Below are 20108 nucleotides of genomic sequence, written 5' to 3'. Positions count from 1 at the left end.
CATGTGTTGCAATGTTAATTTTTCATCATTGATATATAAACTATCAGACTGCGTGGTCGGTAGTAGTGGGTTTCACTAGGACTTTAATTACAATAAAAACTAAGAATCATCTTTTGATATGACGTAAGTATACAAACGTGTACAACAACAAAAATTATAATATACAAATGATCGCATACTTCAACTGTAATCTGCGTTCTTCTTAGTGTTGTCCCGATACCAACATTTTAGAACCAGTAATAAAATGTATTTCGATACTTTTCGGTACTTTTCGAAATAAAGGGGACCACAAAAAAAAGGCATTATTGGTTTTATTTTAACAACAAATCTCAGGGTGCATTAAACAATTGTTTCTTATTGCAAGTTTTTCCTTAACCTCTTAAGACCCAAGCTGTTTGTTTGCATGTTTTTTTTGTATTTTTCTTTGCTATTTGGACTTATTGGACCCTAATTAGAATGAAAACTAAGAATCGACTTTTGATATGATGTACTTAGTCCATAAGTACACAAACGTGTAGTTCAGTTTTTACTTCATACATTTTCATAGACAAAAAAAGCCACAAAGTGCTTCACAGCACAGTTCAAATATTGTAAGATCACACATAAAGGCCAATAAACAATGTAAAAACACAGAATGAATAAACAATATAAAAACAACAAAAACATTATAATGTCCAATTGATCTTCATACTTCAACTGTAATATGCGTTCTTCTTAGTGTTGTCCCGATACAAATATTTTAGTACCGGTACTAAAACATATTTTGAAACTTTTCTGTATTTATCTAAAAAAAGGGGGCCACAAAAAATGGCATTATTGGTTTTATTTTAACAGATCTTAGGTTACATTAAAAAAATGTTTCTTATTGCAAGTTTGTCCTAAACCTCCTAAGGCCTAAGCTGTTTGTTTACATGTTTTTTTAAATTTCTCTTTGCTATTCGGGCTTATTGGACCCTAATTAGAATAAAAAACTGATAATAATTTTTTGATATGATGTACTTAGTCCATAAGTACACAAGCGTGTACTTCAGTTTTTACTTCATACATTTTTATAGACAAAAAAGCCACAAAGTGATTCATAGCACAGTTAGAATATTGCAATATCAGACCTAAAGGCCAATAAACAATGTAAAAACAGAATTAATAAACAATATAAAAACAACAAAAACATCATAATATACAAATGATTGCATACTTCAACTGTATTGTGAGTTCTTGTTAGTGTTGTCCCGATACAGACATTTTAGTACTACTACTAAAACATATTTTGATACTTTTCGGTACTTTTCTAAATAAAGGGGACCACAAAAAAAATGGCATTATTGGTTTTATTTTAACAACAATTCTTCAAAATAGATATGTTTTTTTTAGTGCAAGTTTGTCTTTAACCTCTTAAGGCCCGAGCTGTTTGTTTATATGTTTTTTTTTTTCTTTTCTCTTTGCTATTTGGGCTTATTGGACCCTAATTAGAATAAAAACTAAAAACCATCTTTTGATATGATGTACTTAGTCCATAATTACACAAGCGTGTACTTCAGTTTTTACTTCATACATTTTTATAGACAAAAAAAGCCACAAAGTGCTTCACAGCACAGTTCAAATATTGTAAGATCACACATAAAGGCCAAAAAACTATGTAAAAACACAGAATGAATAAACAATATAAAAACAACAAAAACATTATAATGTACAATTGATCTCCATACTAGCTTACATAATTTTTGATTAAGTAATTAATTAATTCTAGTATACAAAATTCAATTGATTCTATTTTACATCATTTTAATTAATTCTAGTTTACATGATTAAAATTAATTATTATAATTTATGTATTATTAATAATTTAAGTTTAAATATATATTTATATATTAGAGATTAAATAATCATTAATTCATTCTAGTTAACATCATTATTAATTCATTCTAGTTTACAAAACTTCAATTGATTCTAATTTACATAATTGTTATTCTAGTTTACATAATTATTAATTAATTAGTTCCAGTTTACATCATTATTAATTAATAAAGTTTACATAATTAGTTATATATTATAGCTTACATACTTATTGATTCTAGTTTACATCGTTATTAATAAATCAATTCTAGTTTACAAAATTTCAATTGATTATAGTTCACATAATTGTAATTAATGATAGTTTACATACGTATTAAATAATTAATTGTAGTTTACATAATTATGTATATTTAGTATTTATTGTGTCATTCATGGTTGTTGCTACTGTGCAACCTGACTTGCCACAGTCTGGAACTTGCTCATTCTAACCAACCAAACGAAAAGGACACATACGGTTGATACATTGGGCGTGCACTCACCGTTGCAGACAAAATCCTTCTTCTGCACGTCGGGGACATTCAGGCCCCTCATGTGGGCGGGGGCCATGCACTGTGTGAAGGGCGCCAGGCCCCGTCTTGCCCGCAGCCAGTCAGAGAGCCAGGAGAGGTGGCAGTCACACAGGAGGTTGTTGGAGTGCAGACGGCTGAGGGAAAGAAGCAAACGGAGGGGACTGAGCACGGATGTTTGCGAGGCGTCAACGAGCACACTGCGCAGCGGCAACGACACGATGGCAATAGGCTCGTCGGGCCGATGCGTGTGATGCGACGTGTCGAGAGAGACGCCGCACGTGAGAACCACAACGCCGCCGGCAGACGGACTGTATGAATAAAAAAATAAGCAATAAGATCGGAAATGACAAGCAGCAGCAAAGGAAATGTGAGAAAATGAGAAAAAGACAATAACCTGGATGCCAATATGAGCAAAAGGCAGGATTATGTATGTATGTATGTAGAGTGTGAATGTATAATGCAGTGAATTGGAGCTGTTCCATTTTTATATTCCACCTCACTAATAATAGGGGAACAAATCCATCCCAGAAATTGCACCAATCTTTGGATTTTAATCCAGCAAGATTTCAAAGTCTAACTTGCATGCGTCGTTTTGCTTCTTCTTGTCAGGCTTGCTCCTGACAGTTTGTCTAAGTTTTAGTTTTTCCCTCTGCATTTGTCTTTATTTCGTGTGTGTGTAGTGTTTCCTGTCAGTGCTCTTATTTTGTCTGTTTCCTGTGTTTCTCCCTGAGCGTTTTTTTCCTCTCAGCTGTGGCTGATTGGCACCTGGCCACACCTGGTGTCAATCAGCCCGCTCTTATTTGTACCGGCTTTTGTCCTCCAGTTAGTTCTGGATTATTGTATTGTCACTTCTTGTCGTTGCTTCCTGTCGTGTCGTGTCTTTGCAGCGTAGCGGTAAGCTATATTTCGTTAGATGTTTGTAGTTTACTGTTTTTTGTTCCCCGCTTCCAATTTTTCTTTATACAACACGTAACGACTTGTGTTCCCGGATCTGTTTATGCTAGCCTCCATGCTAAGCCCTATTTGTTTTTGCTAGCTTTCATGCTAAGCTCTGTTTATTTTCTAGTTCCCATGCTAGCTCTCTTTGTTTGTTAACCGCCTCGTGCGTGCTTTTTGTTGCACCCCTTTGGTTTGTTCTTGTTTTAGTATTTTTATAAAATCATGTTTTTTCACTAATTGCCTGCCTCCATCTCTGCATCTTGGGGTTCGTCACAAACTAGCTTTGACACTTCTTTGGAGAAAAAAAACTAAACATATCACTAGAAAAATAGGATAAAAAGTCAAAGTTACAGAAAAAAGTTACATTTAGTTATCACTGTTGTAACACAAAACTGTCTCCATGCTGATGGGGTTTTTTAACACAAATATGAAAATCATACATCGTAATAGAGTCACAATGTTATGCAGAAATATTCACAATGTTGCAGAAATATTCACAATGTTATGCAGAGATATGAATGATGTTATGAAAATCAGAATGTTATACAAACATATTAATAATATTATGAGAACAACAATGTTATGCACAAATATTAATCATCTCAATCTACCCCAGGGCAGCTGTGGCTACAGATGTAGCTTACCACCACCAGGTGTGAATGAATGTCGGGTTCCCACTTGTCTGTGAGCGCTTTGAGTATGTAATAATAGAACATTGTGATATAAATCTAATCCATAAATATAAGAAAGAAGAGCAAACATTGTTTTAGAAAGACAATAATATATAATATGTATATAAATACAATTTATGATTTCATAATTATACATATAGGTTATATTAAAATGTATATATTACAACTTTATATGGAATTTAAATAAATTGTGTATATAATATATATATATATATATATATAAGTGTACAAATGTATAGGTTTGATTTAAATGTTAAACTGTGTATATGAGACGTGTGTTACATATATGTTGCTTGTATATCGTTTAAAAAAAGTAATATAAGTGAAGCATGTTTTAGATTTTATATATTTTTAATCTTGTTCTTGTTGTGATGGGGTAGGTTTATATAAGCGTTGCTTCAACCTACACCCTTTCGGCTCAATCATTGCTCAAATGAGTGTTTTTTTTTTTTTCCCTTTTTTTGTTGTTGTTGTTCTTTGTTTAGTTTTTTCTCCTTTGGTTTTTTTTTCATTTTTTTTGTGTGTTGTTGTTCTTTGATTTATGTGAAGATTGCCGAAATAAATAAATAAAAATAAATCTAATCCATCATTATTATTATTATTATCATTGTGACGCCCGGCTGGCATTGTGGTGATGCGGGTGCATTCTCTCGAAGTGTATGCGACATGGACACAGCGTGAAGATAAGAAATAAAGATGTATTTATACTTTAGAACAAACTAAGAACAGAAATACTTGCACAAAGGCACTAGAGACAAAACCAACAGAACTAGCATGTGAGCAAGAAAGAACTAAAGACGCTAGCATGTGAGCTAGGGAAATAAACAACTGAAGAAATAGCGTGGAAGCTAACGTATATAAAGTCTTTACCACAAGCGGGGATAGCGACGTCACCTGTTGCATTGAATACAAATTAGACTGCGAGAGCGAATGACGAAAAAGGGCAGGCTTAAATAGAGACAGAAATTAGGAGGCAGGTGCGCGTCAAAAACACAAGGCAGGTGACACTAATACGAAACTATGACAACAGAACAAAACAGCAAGTGCCACCAGGAACTAAGGAAGACAAATACTAAACAGAATGTGGTAAAAAAAACAGAACAAAACCAGAAAATGACATGATCCGAGCCGCGGATCATAACAATTATTAGGGTAGGTGAATCACAATGTTATGCAGAAATATTAACAATGTTACGAGAATCACAACGTTATGCTGAAATATGAATATGAGAATCACAATGTTATGTAGAAATAAACAATACGAGAATCACAATGTTATGCAGAAATATTATTGTTATGAGAATCATGATGTTATAAATGGGTTGTACTTGTATAGCGCTTTTCTACCTTCAAGGTACTCAAAGCGCTTTGACACTACTTCCACATTTACCCATTCACACACACATTCACACACTGATGGAGGGAGCTGCCATGCAAGGCGCCAACCAGCACCCATCAGGAGCAAGGGTGAAGTGTCTTGCTCAGGACACAACGGACGTGACGAGGTTGGTACTAGGTGGGATTTGAACCAGGGACCCTCGGGTTGCACACGGCAAGTCTCCCAATGCGCCACGCATAAATATTAACATTATTAGGAGATCACAATATTTTGCAGAAATATTAATCATGTTATGAGAATCACAATGTTATGCATAACTATTATTGTTATTAGAATCATGATGTTATGCATAAATATTAACATTAGGAGATCACAATATTTTGCAGAAATGTTAATCATGTTATGAGTATCACAATGGTATGCATAAATATTAGCAATTTTATGAAAATCACAATGTTATGCAGCAAGATTCATATTATAATAATCACTGTGTTATGCAGAAATGTTTTATAAGAATTGTGATGTTATGCAAAAATACTAAGAATATTATGAGAGTCACAATGTAATGCAGAAATATTTTATGAGAATCACGATGTTATGCAGAAATGTTATTATTATGAGAATCATAATATTATGCAGAAATAATATGAGAATCACAATGTTAAGCAGAAATATTAACAACATTATGAGAATCACAATATTTTGCAGAAATAGAAATCATGTTATGAGAATCATGATGTTATGCATTAATATTAATATTAGGAGATCACAATATTTTGCAGAAATATTAATCATGTTATAAGAATCACAATTTTATGCAGCAATATTCATATTATAATAATCACTATGTTATGCAGAAATATTTTATAAGAATTGTGATGTTATGCAGAAATACTAACACAATGTTATGCAGAAATACTAACAATATCATGAGGATCACAATGTTATGCAGAAATAATATGAGAATCACAATGTTATGCAGAAATATTAACAACATTATGAGAATCACAATGTTATGTAGAAATATAAATCATGTTCTGAGAATCATGATGTTATGCATAAATATTAACATTATTAGGAGATCACAATATTTTGCAGAAATATTAATCATGTTATAAGAATCATTATGCAGAACTAATATTATTATGAGGATCAGAATGTTTTGCAGAAATAATATTCATGTTATGGGAATCACAATGCTATGCAGAATTATTAACAATGTTATTAAAATCATTATGTTAAGCAGAAATATTAATCAGGTTGTCAGAATCACGATGTTATGCAAAAATATTAACAATACTGTGAGAATCACAATGTTTTGTAGAAATATTAATCATGTTATAAGAATCACAATGTTTGGCAGAAATATTAATCATGTTATGAGAATCAAAATGTTTTGCAGAAACATTAACAATGTTAAGAGAATCACGATGTTATGCAGAAATATTAACCATTTGATGAGAATCACAATGTTTTGGAGAAATAATAATATTAAGAGAATCACATTGTTATGCAGAAATATTAATCATGTTATGAGACTCACAATGTTATGGAGAAATATTCATATTATAATAATCACAATGTTACGCAGCAATATTTAATGAGAATGACTATGTTATGCACAAATATTCATATTATAAGAATCACTGTTATGCAGAAATATTAACAATACTATGAGAATTACAATGTTATGCTGAAATATGAATAATATGAGAATCACAATGTTATGGAGAAATATTTACATGATGAGGATCACAATGTTTTGAAAAAATAATATGAGAATCACGTTGTTATGAAGAAATATTAATATTAGGATAATCATAAATTTTGCAGCAATGACATGAGAATCACATTGTTATGCAGAAATATTAACAATATTATGAGACTTACAATGTTATGCAGAAATATTTTATGAAAATCATGATGTTGTGCAAAAATATCAACAGTGTTATGAGAATCAGAATGTTATGCTGAAATATTAAAAATGTCAAAAAAAAAACAACAAGATGTGTGAGATTACTGATGATTTTCATTTTCCACGACACATTTTTAATTCTTCAGAGTTATTGAGTTGACCCTTTTATTCTACTGGTGTCCTGATATTTCTAATATTTATCTTATTTTATTGCTACTTAGCAACATTGTGTCCAATCAATCCAACATATGATAAAAAACGTGCACATCCTTTCATCAAATGTGAAGTTTATGTTGGCGAAATGTTCCCATGGGGACGACTTAAGTGGCATTTACTCCACCAAATCCGGTGGAACAAGACCTCCCGGCGTGCTAATGTTCAATGCCGGCTGCATTACGGACTCGAACACTAAGCTGCGACGCCACATGCTGCCGACACCTCGAGAGTGTGCGAGCCCGACACGCAGAGAGAGTGCAGGAGAGGGGCGGGCAACAAGGCAGGATGTCTCGTCAGCGTATTAGATGCCGGCCGGGAGATCTCGCCTTTCACAAGACAGGCGTCCCTTTGTAAAAAAAAAAAAATCCCAGGACAAATCCTGTTACGGAACAGAGACGAGGGCTCATTGATGCTCGCAGCGGGGGCGGTGGCTTTTAAGACCGCGCTCCTATTATAAATCCAGTTTATAGTCAAACCCCGCCGACTGGAGATAGCCGCGTCCGAGCCCACCCCCGGCGAGGCCTTAATTACTGACAAGTAGGATTAAACACAGGGCGGAATGGGGTGTATATATTTGAGAGTCGCTCTTCCTTATTGTGTCTTTAATGTTTGCTGAGGTGATGCCTGTGTGGAGCTCACCGTTTTATCACGCTTGATTACAGATTTATTGACGGTGATTTACGAATATTACACAATGAGGTGATCTCATTACTGATGACAAAAAATGTATATTAAAATATATATTTAAAAAATGCCTCAAATCAGAAAAAAATGGGTATATTTGTTAACGACGCCATTGCCCCAGCAAATGTGCATACCGTATCACCTTGAATTGCTAATTCATTTAAAACTTATTCTCACTCCTGCGCTTACCAAAGGCATGCGGTAAAAGTAAGCATGCGCTAATTATTTTAAAACCTCTTCTCACTCCGGCACTTACCAAAGGCATGCAGTAAAAATTTGAGTGTGATGTAAGCTTGGACCTTAAATCCTACTGAATAACTCTTAATCTTCTTCCCTTTATGCGATTTCAAACTACCGGTATTGAAATCAGCCTCCTCCATTTTGAAAATGATGACAGATGAAGTGTCACTCGTTACGTCACAAGTTTGACCAGGCGGTAATACTAAGTATGCGCTAATTATTTTGCGAAGCGAGTTTGACCCGGCAGTAATTCAAGGCAGGCGCATACTATATGCCCTGCGGCAATTCAAAGAAATACGGTATTTGTTTATAATAATACATACGGACCAGCCTGCGTCGTTTTTAGCGCTGCCGCCAATGCTAATGTAACCATTCAAAACAGTCGCTCGTGAACAAAAATTGGACCAACCCAGACACATTTTGCGTCGCGCTTAACATTAGCGTCAGTGCTATTTTTTTGTACTATATTTTCCACACTTAATGTTCTTTTTTTCCCCTCAAAACTCGATAGTGCGCATTATAACCCGGTGCGCCTATTGTACAAAATAATATAAGAATAATAATGTTCTCTCCGTGAATGCGTGGGTTCCCTCCGGGTACTCCGGCTTCCTCCCACTTCCAAAGACATGCACCTGGGGATAGGTTGATTGGCAACACTAAATTGGCCCTAGTGTGTGAATGTGAGTGTGAATGTTGTCTGTCTATCTGTGTTGGCCCTGCGATGAGGTGGCGACTTGTCCAGGGTGTACCCCGCCTTCCGCCCGATTGTAGCTGAGATAGGCGCCAGCGCCCCCCGCGACCCCAAAAGGGAATAAGCGGTAGAAAATGGATGGATGGATGGATTATTATACACTCAAAGCGCTCACAGAGAAGTGGGAACCTGTCATTCAAATAAGTTTGGTTGTGCTTACCGACCTTGAAGCTATTTTATCTGGTACAAGGTGAAATGATAAATGTGACCGGTAGATGGCAGTCAAACATAAAATATATGTGTAGGCTGCTATATGACTCAAGTAAACAACAGCAACATTTCATATGTTCCATTGAAAATATAGAACACTACAAACGGCGCTCAAAAATCTATCAAAATGTTTAAGTACGACTTTGGTAAGCTATGAAGCCACACCACTTGATGGATTGTCGGCGCATGAAACATAAGAGTATTATTATGGTGTGTGTATAAGGTAAGACATATTATCTGGCGTTTAGTTTTGCAATATTATGCAAAAGCAACTTTTCTTACCTTCTGGTACCTGCTGATCTGTATTTGGGATTTGCATAAATCCTGAAAAATTGCGCGTGTCCGCCTTTGTAGTCCGTACTCACACCGTTGTCGATAAGCTTCTAATTTTTCTATATCTTCTTGTCATGGGACATTCATCCTCCGCTGTTACCATTTCTATTATAAAGTCGTATAAAGTTCTTACTCATATCTGTCAGTAAACTCGCCATGAAAGCGCTAAAACATACCGGTGTAGTGAGTTGGTATTATTCACCCAAGGAATTTTAGTTAATAGAGAGTTCCGGTCGGACGGTTTTTAACGGTTGTTTTTTCCGGATGAGGAAATGCTGCTCCGTTATTGATTGAAGTAAAGTCTGAATGTCATTAAAACAGTTAACGCCATCTTTTGACACTTTTCCCACTCCCGTCCTTGCACGCTACACCGCTACAACAAAGACGACGAGGAGAAGATGCTGCTGAAGGTGAGCCACGTAAATAAGACTGCCCACAAAACGGCGCATCCGGAAGCGAGTGTCAGAAAGCGGCTTGAAGATGATCTGTAAAACATCATCCATGCAACATTTTGACTAAAGATCCACCATTACATGTTATGTAGACCACAAGGAAGTCTTTTACATTTAGAAAAAAAACAAAAACAATAATAATATGACTTAAAATACGGCATTTGTGCTGAAACTATTTATAGGTGTGCGACACGGGAATAATATGATGTGGCTCATTAACATGATGGTTGCAGGTTCGATCCCGTTGTGTCCTTGGGCAAGGCACTTTCTTCCAGTGGCACCTGCACTGGTGTATGAATGTGAAGAGATATCCCTACACTTAATGGGACTTTGTTGGGTAAATAAAGGTTTAAAAGATAAAGAAATCAAAAATAAAATAAAATTAAAATAAAGACACTGGACCTGCCTGGACACCTTTTGTGAGGTGTGAGGTGAATAACATTTATATAGCGCTTTTCTCTAGTGACTCAAAGCGCTTTTACATAGTGAAACCCAATATCTAAGTTGCATTTTGTGTCCTTTTAACGCTAGCATCCGAGATAATGTTATAGTATTTTTAAAGTCATGTGCATTTTTTTGTTGGTTTTCACACTAAAATCAATTGACAATAGTATTTAAAAATAATATTTTCAAAACTGTACTTCAAAAAAAATATTCCAGGCTAAAAAAATCACCGTTATTTAGTACAGGTGCGAACTTGGTTTGAAAATGTGAGGGAAGAACGGCCCTATCTTGCAGTTGACTATTAATAACAATATTTTGCATGTGCACCTTTATCCAGATTTGCACCAAATGCTAATGTCCATGCCACAACCCGTCGCCATGCATGATGTTAGGTCATTTTAGAGCTCTTCGGCAGAGATAATGATGAGAAGAGAAGATGGAGCGGAGGATTAGGATGCAAGGAGGGAGGAGTCAAGGAGCTAGGACGGGTTCTAGGAGGCGCTGACAGACAACAGAAGCAGTCGAGGGCTTCTGATTAAACAATATTGGATATCGGTGATTCTGCGCTCCGTACGCCGCCAGCTTGTAGCTGCAAGCGCGGCGCCCGGAATCCAATTTTGCGCATCTGATTTTGAGGCAAACGCACGCCGACGCACACACGCGGGCGCCGTGATTGGCCGCAAATGGAAGCCGCCGTTCAGATTTGAGCAGACGGATGGCTCCTTCAGTTTAAGTGGATTCTGGGGCTGTTGACTCCGTTTACGCGCCGTGCTACAAAAATTACCTCTGCATGAGTTTGACCTCGGCAAAATAACGCCACCCATGTCGTCACTGAGGATTATGGATTTTATTTAAAAAAAAAGTGCATGCCTTTTTTGGTGTAGAAGGAGGCTATAAAAGACTAATTGTGAAATAGAAAAATGATTGTCCCACCCACCGCCTTGGTGTGGCAAAATTATTCTCTGCATTTGACCCATCACCCTTGATCACCCCCTGGGAGGTGAGGGGAGCGGTGAGCAGCAGTGGTGGGCACGCCCAGAAATCATTTATGGTGATTTAACCCCCAATTATAACCCTTGATGCTGCGTGCCAAGCAGGGAGGTAATGGGTCCCATTTTTATAGTTTTTAGTATGACTCATTCATGGGTACTTTAACTTTAAACGAGTGGCTTTATAATTCATGACGCTTTTCATGGAGCGTTAACAATGCTCCAAGTACATCAATCATTGAATAAACAATCTGGTTGTTACAAACCCCGTTTCCATATGAGTTGGGAAATTGTGTTAGATGTAAATATAAACGGAATACAATGATTTGCAAATCATTTTCAACCCATATTCAGTTGAATATGCTACAAAGACAACCTATTTGATGTTCAAACTCATAAACTTTTTTTTTTTTGCAAAAAATCATTAACTTTAGAATTTGATGCCAGCAACACTTGACAAAGACGTTGGGAAGGTGGTAATAAACACTGATAAAGTTGAGGAATGCTCATCAAACACGACATCAATCTCTAAAGGATATCACCACATGGGCTCAGGAACTCTTCAGAAAACCACTGTCACTAAATGCAGTTTGTTGCTACCTCTGCAAGTGCAAGTTAAAGCTCTACTATGCAAAGCGAAAGCCATTTATCAACAACATCCAGAAATGCCGTCGGCTTCACTGGGACTGAGATCATCTAAGATGGACTGATGCAAAGTGGAAAAGTGTTCTGTGGTCTGACGAGTCCACATTTCAAATTGTTTTTGGAAATATTCGACATCGTGTCATCCGGACCAAAGGGGAAGCGAACCAATCCAGACTGTTATCGACACAAAGTTCAAAAGCCAGCATCTGTGATGGTATGGGGGTGCATTAGTGCCCAAGGCATGGGTAACTTACACATCTGTGAAGGCACCATTAATGCTGAAAGGTACATACAGGTTTTGGAACAACATATGCTGCCAACTAAGCGCCGTCTTTTTCATGGACGCCACTGCTTATTTCAGCAAGACATTGCCAAGCCACATTCAGCACGTGTTACAACAGCGTGGCTTCGTAAAAAAAGAGTGTGGGTACTTTCCTGGCCCGCCTTCAGTCCAGACCTGTCTCCCATCGAAAATGTGTGGCGTATTATGAAGTGTAAAATACGACAGCGGAGACCCCGGACTGTTGAACGACTGAAGCTCTACATAAAACAAGAATGGGAAATAATTCCACTTTCAAAGCTTCAACAATTAGTTTCCTCAATTCCCAAACGTTTATTGAGTGTTGTTAAAAGAAAAGGTGATGTAACACAGTGGTGAACATGCCCTTTCCCAACTACTTTGGCACGTGTTGCAGCCATGAAATTCTAAGTGAATTATTATTTGCCAAAAAAAAAAAAATAAAGTTTATGAGTTTGAACATCAAATATGTTGTCTTTGTAGTGCATTCAATTGAATATGGGTTGAAAAGGATTAACAAATCATTGTATTCCGTTTATATTTACATCTAACACAATTTCCCAACTCACATGGCTAAAAACAAAAAATCATGAAAAATGTTAAATAACTTGGTTAGGAAGTAAACACTTTGGTCAAGGAAACAAACAAAAATGTACAATAAATGTATGATCTAACCCAGCAGGCACAAGACATTGATGCAAAGTTGATTGTACGTCCAACGTGGCAAAATAATTCTATTTGTAAAGTGAAACAACGTTGATGTCTAACGTTTGCTCCACGTTGTTGGTTAGGAAAATTATCAAATTTCAATGGTCAAATCAACGTCAGAACCTGACATTGAATAAACGTTGTCAAAAAGCATGTTGTTTCAACGTTAGGTTTGTGTTGTAGAATATTGGTTGGCTAATGACCAGAATGTAATGGTCAAATCAACATCACAACTTGACATTTATTAAACCTTGTCAAAAATCATGTTTCAATGTTTTATTTGTGTTGTAGAACATTGGTTGGAAACATGACCAAAATTCTATGGTCGGATCAAGGTCACAACCTGACATTGGTTGAACGTTGTCAAAAAGCATACCGTTTCAACGTTGTATTAGTGTTGTGGAATATTGATTGGGAAAAGACCAAATTTCAATGGTCAAATCAACGTCAGAACCCAACATTGATTAAACGTTGATAAAATGTATCTTTTTTCAACACTGTATAAGTGTTCTGGAATATTGGTTGGGAAATTACCAAATTTCAGTGGTCAAATCAACGTCACAACCTGACATTAATTTAAACATTGTCAAATAGCATGTTGTTTCAACATTAGGTTTGTGTTGTAGAAAAATGGTTCGTGATTGACAAAAATTCAATGGTTAAATCTACGTCAGAACCTGACATTGAATAAACGTCAAAAAGCATGTTCTTTCAACGTTAATTTTGTGTTGTAGAATAATGGTTGGGTAATGACCAGAATGTAATGGTCAAATCAACATCACAACCTGACATTTATTAAATGTTGTCAAAAAGCATGTTGTTTCAACGTTAGGTTTGTGTTGTAGAATATTGGTTGGAAAATGACCAAAATTCAATGGTTGGATCAAGGTCACAACCTGATATTGGTTAAACATTGTCAAAAAGCATACAGTTTCAATGTTAGGTTTGTGATGTAGAAAAATGGTTCGTAAATGACCAAAATTCAATGGTTAAATCAAAATCAGAACCTGACATTGAATAAACGTTGTCAAAAAGCATGTAGTTTCAACGTTAGGTTTGTGTCGTAGAATATTGGTTGGGAAATGACCAAAAATCAATGGTCAAATCAACGTCATAAACTGACATTGAATAAATGTTGTCAGAAAGCATGCTTTAAAGTTAGGTTTGTGTTGTAGAAGAATGGTTCGTAATTGACCAAAATTCAATGGTTAAATCAACGTCAGAACCGGATATTGATCAAACATTGTCAAAAAGCATGTTGTTTATACGTTGTATTTGTGTTGTAAAGTATTCGTTGGAAAAATTACCAAAATTCAATGGTCAAATCAATGTGATAACCTGACTGATCAAATGTTGTCAAAAAGCATATTGTTTCAACGTTGTGTTTGTGTTGTAGAATATTGGTTGGGAAATTACCAAAATTCAATGGTAAAATCAATTTTACAACACAACATTGATTAAACATCGTCCAAAGTCATGTTGTTCCAACATAATGTTGGAGTTGCTCAACATCAGGACCTTATTCAAAAAGTTCTCAACGTTTCAATGTCTTCGTGCCTGATGGGAAATAAATTGTTTATAAAATCGAAAACATGGAAGGTCATTATGTAAATTGGTCAAGAAATAAATAAATCGGTCAAAACTAAGTAAAATTAAATGCCCTTAAACACTGTAAGTTGATTATAAAATACATTTGACAATATATAAAAATAAAAAAAAACACCATAATGAAAATATAAAAAAATATATGGTTAAAAACATCAATGTACATTGGTCATGGTTGAAAAGATAATATTTGAATATTTGTCAGAAATTCACTATTTCTACTTTCAATCATTATTTGATTTATTATTGCAACTTTTTTTTAGAATTATTTTTTTTGATTATCTCAAATTTATTGTTGATAAATCTATTAATTAATCAGCTTTGTCGTTTAATTTACAATTTTATAGCACTCAAAATATCTCAAAAAAATTGTAAAAATGTGCAAATTTTAGAGGTGTCAAAAAATATATTTTGTAATTAATCGCAAATTGTATTTGATTAAAAATACATATGTAAATCAATAAAACAATTATATTAACTTTTGAGCCAAACAGCTCAATTGTTGTTTCATCTGACATCACATGGACAAAGATAAGACCTTCTAGAGGAACATTCTGTGGTCAGATGAAACAAAAATTAAGCTCTTTGGCCACAATACCCAGCAATATGTTTGGAGGAGAAAAGGTGAGGCCTTTAATCCCAGGAACACCACACCTACCGTCAAGCATGGTGGTGGTAGTATTATGCTCTGGGCCTGTTTTGCTGCCAATGGAACTAGTTCCTTACAGAGAGTAAAAAGGAGGATTACCTCCAAATTTTTCAGGACAACCTAAAATCCTCTGCCCGGAGGTTGGGTCTTGGGCACAGTTGGGTGTTCCAACAGGACAATGACCCCAACACACACGTCAAAAGTGGTAAAGGAATGGCTAAATCAGGCTCAAATTAATGTTTTGGAATGGCCTTCTCAAAGTCCTGACTTTAACGTGTGGACAATGCTGAAGAAACAAGTCCATGTCACAAAACCAACACTGAACCGCACCAATTTTGTCAAGAGGAGTGGTCAAAAATTCAAGCAGAAGCTTGTGGATGGCTACCAAAAGCACCTTATAGTAGTGAAACTTGCCAAGGGACATGTAAGCAAATATTAACATTGCTGTATGTATACTTTTGATTGCTCACATTTTCAGTAGACCCATAATAAATTCATAAAAGATTCAAACATCATGAATGTTTTTTGTGACCAACAAGTATGTGCTCCAATCACTTTATCACAAGAGTTGTAGAAATGATAGGAAACTCAAGACAGCCATGACATTATGTTCTTTACAAGTGTATGTAAACTTTTGACCACGACTGTCGATCATCCTCAGTCATGCTTAAGGTTTGCACTGAAACATTCAGTTCTACTCACAGCGTCCGCAGCTTGGGCATGTGGTTGAAGCTGGACAGCGGGATGAGGGTGATGTTGTTGTTGTTGAGGGTGCTGCGAGCGAGAAAGAGAAGAGGAAACAACACATTCATTAGCAGAGTTCCCGGAACTCGCTCGCTCCCTTCGCCTTTCAGAACGTCCCTTATCAGCTCTCACGCCGCATTTTAACTAAAAAGCGCCATCAACGGCGGATTGACTGCCGTCGCGCGCGCGCCGACATAATGCGCGAGTGTGCTCCCCGAGCGCATCGCTATTGATTTCCATGCATCACAACAAAGCAAAGAGAGAAAATGGGGAAGAAATGCAAAGACATAAAGCTTTTCCATCAACGCCACCCAAGGGGCGGGGAAGCGAGGGCCTTTTTTTTTTTTCCTAGGGCGGCTGAAAGCCGGTGATCTGTGAAGCTGGTCGTTTTATAACGCGCTCACGGGATGGTGGATACAGCCATGCTCATAAAAATTACATTGCGGCAAAAAACAATGGGCCGAGATACACGACCAACATTACAGCATCAGCACCATCATGTACTGTTTCATCATATTATTTACATGTACGGACCCCGAAAGCAGTGAAGTTGGCACCTTGTGTAAATGGTAAATAAAAACAGAATACAATGATTTGCAAAATCCTTTTCAACTTATATTCAATTGAATAGACTGCCAAGACAAGATAGTTAATATGCCAACTGGAAAAAGTTGTAAATTTTTGAAAAACTTTGCTCATTTGTAATTTGATGCCTGGAGCATGTTTCAAAAAAGTTGGCACAAGTGGCAAAAAAGACGTCTTTAAAATGGCCGCCATTGAGCGCCAATCAGCAATTTATTGCTCAGCTTTAACAGTGAAACATACTTTAAGCACTGTATAATTGTGCTTTTTTTTTTTTGCACATTTCCCGTGTTTTGTTTTTCTGCAGGTTTTGCTGTTTTCGGTTAACTCCGAAATGGAATACAACGTAGCCAATAGAGATGCGCGGATAGGCAATTATATCATCCGCAACCGCATCACCAAAGTCGTCATCCACCCGAACCAACATTTTATCAGAAACGCATCCCCCCGCCACCCGCCCGCTGTAATACATATAAAATAGTCAGGGGTCTCATGGATACAAAGGATTATGGGTATTTGTTGTGTTACTGGGAGGATGTCCTCCCGAAATGTGTTAGTCAATCTTGTTTGGTGTGGCTTCACAGCGTGGCGCATATTACTTAAGTACAACTGACTGGCCACTTCCCTTTCTGCTCCTTGCACTAAAAAGTCTAATTATTCTCAATGAAATGTAATTTGCGTTCTGTGATGGTATCTATCTATCAATCAATCAATCAATCAATGATTATTTACATAGCCCTAAATCACTAGTGTCTCAAAGGGCTGTACAAACCACAACGACATCCTCGGTAGAGCCCACATAAGGGCAAGGAAAAATCACATCCAGTGGGACGTCGGTGACAATGATGACTATGAGAAACCTTGGAGAGGACTGCATATGTTGGCAACCCCACCCTTCTAGGGAAACCGAAAGCAATGGATGTCGAGCGGGTCTAAAATGATACTGTGAAAGTTCAATCCATAGTGGATCCAACACAACCGAGAGAGTCCAGCTCAAGGTGGATCCAATACAGCAGAGAGAGTGCCGTCCACAGTGGAGCCACCTCCACAAGCGGAGGCGGATAAGCAGCGCAGAGATGTCCCAGCCGATACACAGGCTAGCGGTCCATCCTGGGCCCCGACTCAGGACAGCCAGCACCTCTATGGTATGGGGGTGTATTATTGCCCAAGGCATGGGTGACTTACACATCTGTGAATGCACCATTAATGCTGAAAAGTACATACAAGTGCAAGTAAAAACTCTGAGAATCTGGAGAAATCACTGCACATAAGCGATGATATTACAGACCTTCGATCCCTCAAGTGCTACTGCATCAAAAACCGACATCAGCCTGTAAAGGATATCACCACATGGGCTCAGGAACACTTCAGAAAACCGCTCTGCGTAACTACAGTTTGTCGCTACATCTATAAGTGCAAGTTAAAACTCTACTATGCAAAACGAAAGCCATTTATCAACAACACCCAGAAACACAACTGGCTTCGCTGGGCCCGAGCTCATCTAAGATGGACTGATGCAAAGTGGAAGTGTTCTGTGGTCTGAGGAGTCCACATTTCAAATTGTTTTTGGAAACTGTGGACGCCATGTCCTCCGGTACAAAGAAGAAAAGAACCACCCGGACTGGTATGGACACAAAGTTCAAAAGCCAGCATTTATGATTGTATGGGGGTGTATTAGTGCCCAAGGCATTGGTAACTTACACATATGTGAAGGCAACATTAATGCTGAAAGGTACATACAGGTTTTGGAACAACATATGCTGCCATCCAAGCAACGTTATCATGGACGCCCCTGCTTATTTCAGCAAGACAATGCCAAGCCACGTGTTACACCAGTGTGGCTTCATTGTAAAAGAGTGCATAGTTTTGAGTGTCTGTATTAATTGAAGGAACATTTCTCTTTGGGGAAAAAACAATGCTTTAGATTTGATTTCGGTTTTCGGTGGACTTTAGGAACGCGTTACTAACGAAAACTGAAGACGCTTTGTAACGTGTTTATACAAATATTTGCCCCGTGAAGTCCAGGAGAGGCAAAAAAGACTCCAGTTTTCCTGAATGAAACCCCTGGTTTGAAAGCACAGGAAGCAGATGTTGTCACAACCGTTGAAAATAAGCCTCGTTACGTCGGACTCTGTGTTTTTACGAACACCCACTCGTCCCTAAAATACACTTCCCCCCAATGTTGATCTTAATACTTTTCTTTCTCTTTAATTCCCCAGTCTCTTCCGACTGGGTTTTCCTGCACTTTGCTGGCCCGCATAGCCTCCGTGGCCTTGGCGGTGCACAGATTGAGTTTCACACTCGGTCGCCTCTAAACACACACACACACACACACACGCTTGTATTTGTTACCTTCTTGAGACCTCTGAATAATGCCTACCTTTTTAGGACCACCCTTTCTAGATATATAAATAAGTGTATTTATAACTTTAATAATGTATACATATATATATATATATATATATATATATATATATATATATATATATATATATATAAAGCTTGTTGAAACTTCCCAAGAAAAAGGTCAAAATTTCACAAGAAAAATATAGAAATCTGACACTATTAATAATAATAAATAATAATAATAACAAAAGTAAACATTTTACAAAAAAAATGAACTTTTGTGCAATATTATGATAAAAGTTGAAATTTTACTCTTTAACAATCACCATTTTACTCGAAAAAAGGCACAAGTTTATAAGAAAACTTTAAAATGTTGGCAATATTATAATAATAATGGGAATTTTACTTGGCAAAATGATGATAAAAGTCGTCATTTTACTCAAAAAAGTGCACTGTTTTACAAGAACAACAAAAACATTGTCAATATTGTGATAAAAGTTAGAATTTAATATGACAAATGTCACCATTTTGCATTGAAAAGTAATATTTTTTACATAAAAAAGTAATAATTTTACAATAAGATATTGCAATGTTACCTCTGAATAATGCCTACCTTTTAAGGACCACCCTTTCTAGATATACAAAGAAGTGTATTTAAAACATTAATAATATATACATACTATGCAAATATAAAAAGCTTGGTGGAACTTCCCAAGAAAAAGGTTACAATTTCACAAGTAAAATTTAGAATTCTGGTAGTATTAATAATAATAAATAATAATAATAATAACAAAAGTCAAAATGTTACAAGAAAACTGAACTTTTGTGCAATATTATGATAAATGTTGGAAATTTACTCAATAACAATCACAATTTTACCCAAAATAAGTCACAATTTTTGAAGAAAACTTTAAAACGTTGGCAATATTATAATAATAATGGGGATCCTACTTGGCAAAATGAT

General features: G+C 36.4%; 1 protein-coding gene across 4 annotated transcripts in view; it reads right to left on the bottom strand.

Annotated features, from left to right (window-relative positions):
- The window catches only part of slit3 (slit homolog 3 (Drosophila)), a 601438-nt gene that overhangs the window by 221334 nt on the left and 359996 nt on the right, over positions 1-20108 (bottom strand). For all 4 annotated transcript variants that reach the window (XM_061891595.1, XM_061891594.1, XM_061891593.1 and 1 more), the window contains 2 exons: positions 16175-16246; positions 2334-2497 (listed from right to left, as the gene is read on the bottom strand). In XM_061891595.1, the coding sequence (XP_061747579.1) occupies positions 2334-2497; positions 16175-16246 (236 nt within the window). The remainder of the gene's footprint in view (positions 1-2333; positions 2498-16174; positions 16247-20108) is intronic.

The sequence above is a fragment of the Nerophis ophidion genome, linkage group LG29 (genome assembly GCF_033978795.1).
Source record: "Nerophis ophidion isolate RoL-2023_Sa linkage group LG29, RoL_Noph_v1.0, whole genome shotgun sequence".
Classification (NCBI taxonomy): domain Eukaryota; kingdom Metazoa; phylum Chordata; class Actinopteri; order Syngnathiformes; family Syngnathidae; genus Nerophis; species Nerophis ophidion.
Note: the sequence above shows the minus strand (reverse complement) of the source record. Positions and strands in the feature narration are given on the sequence as shown.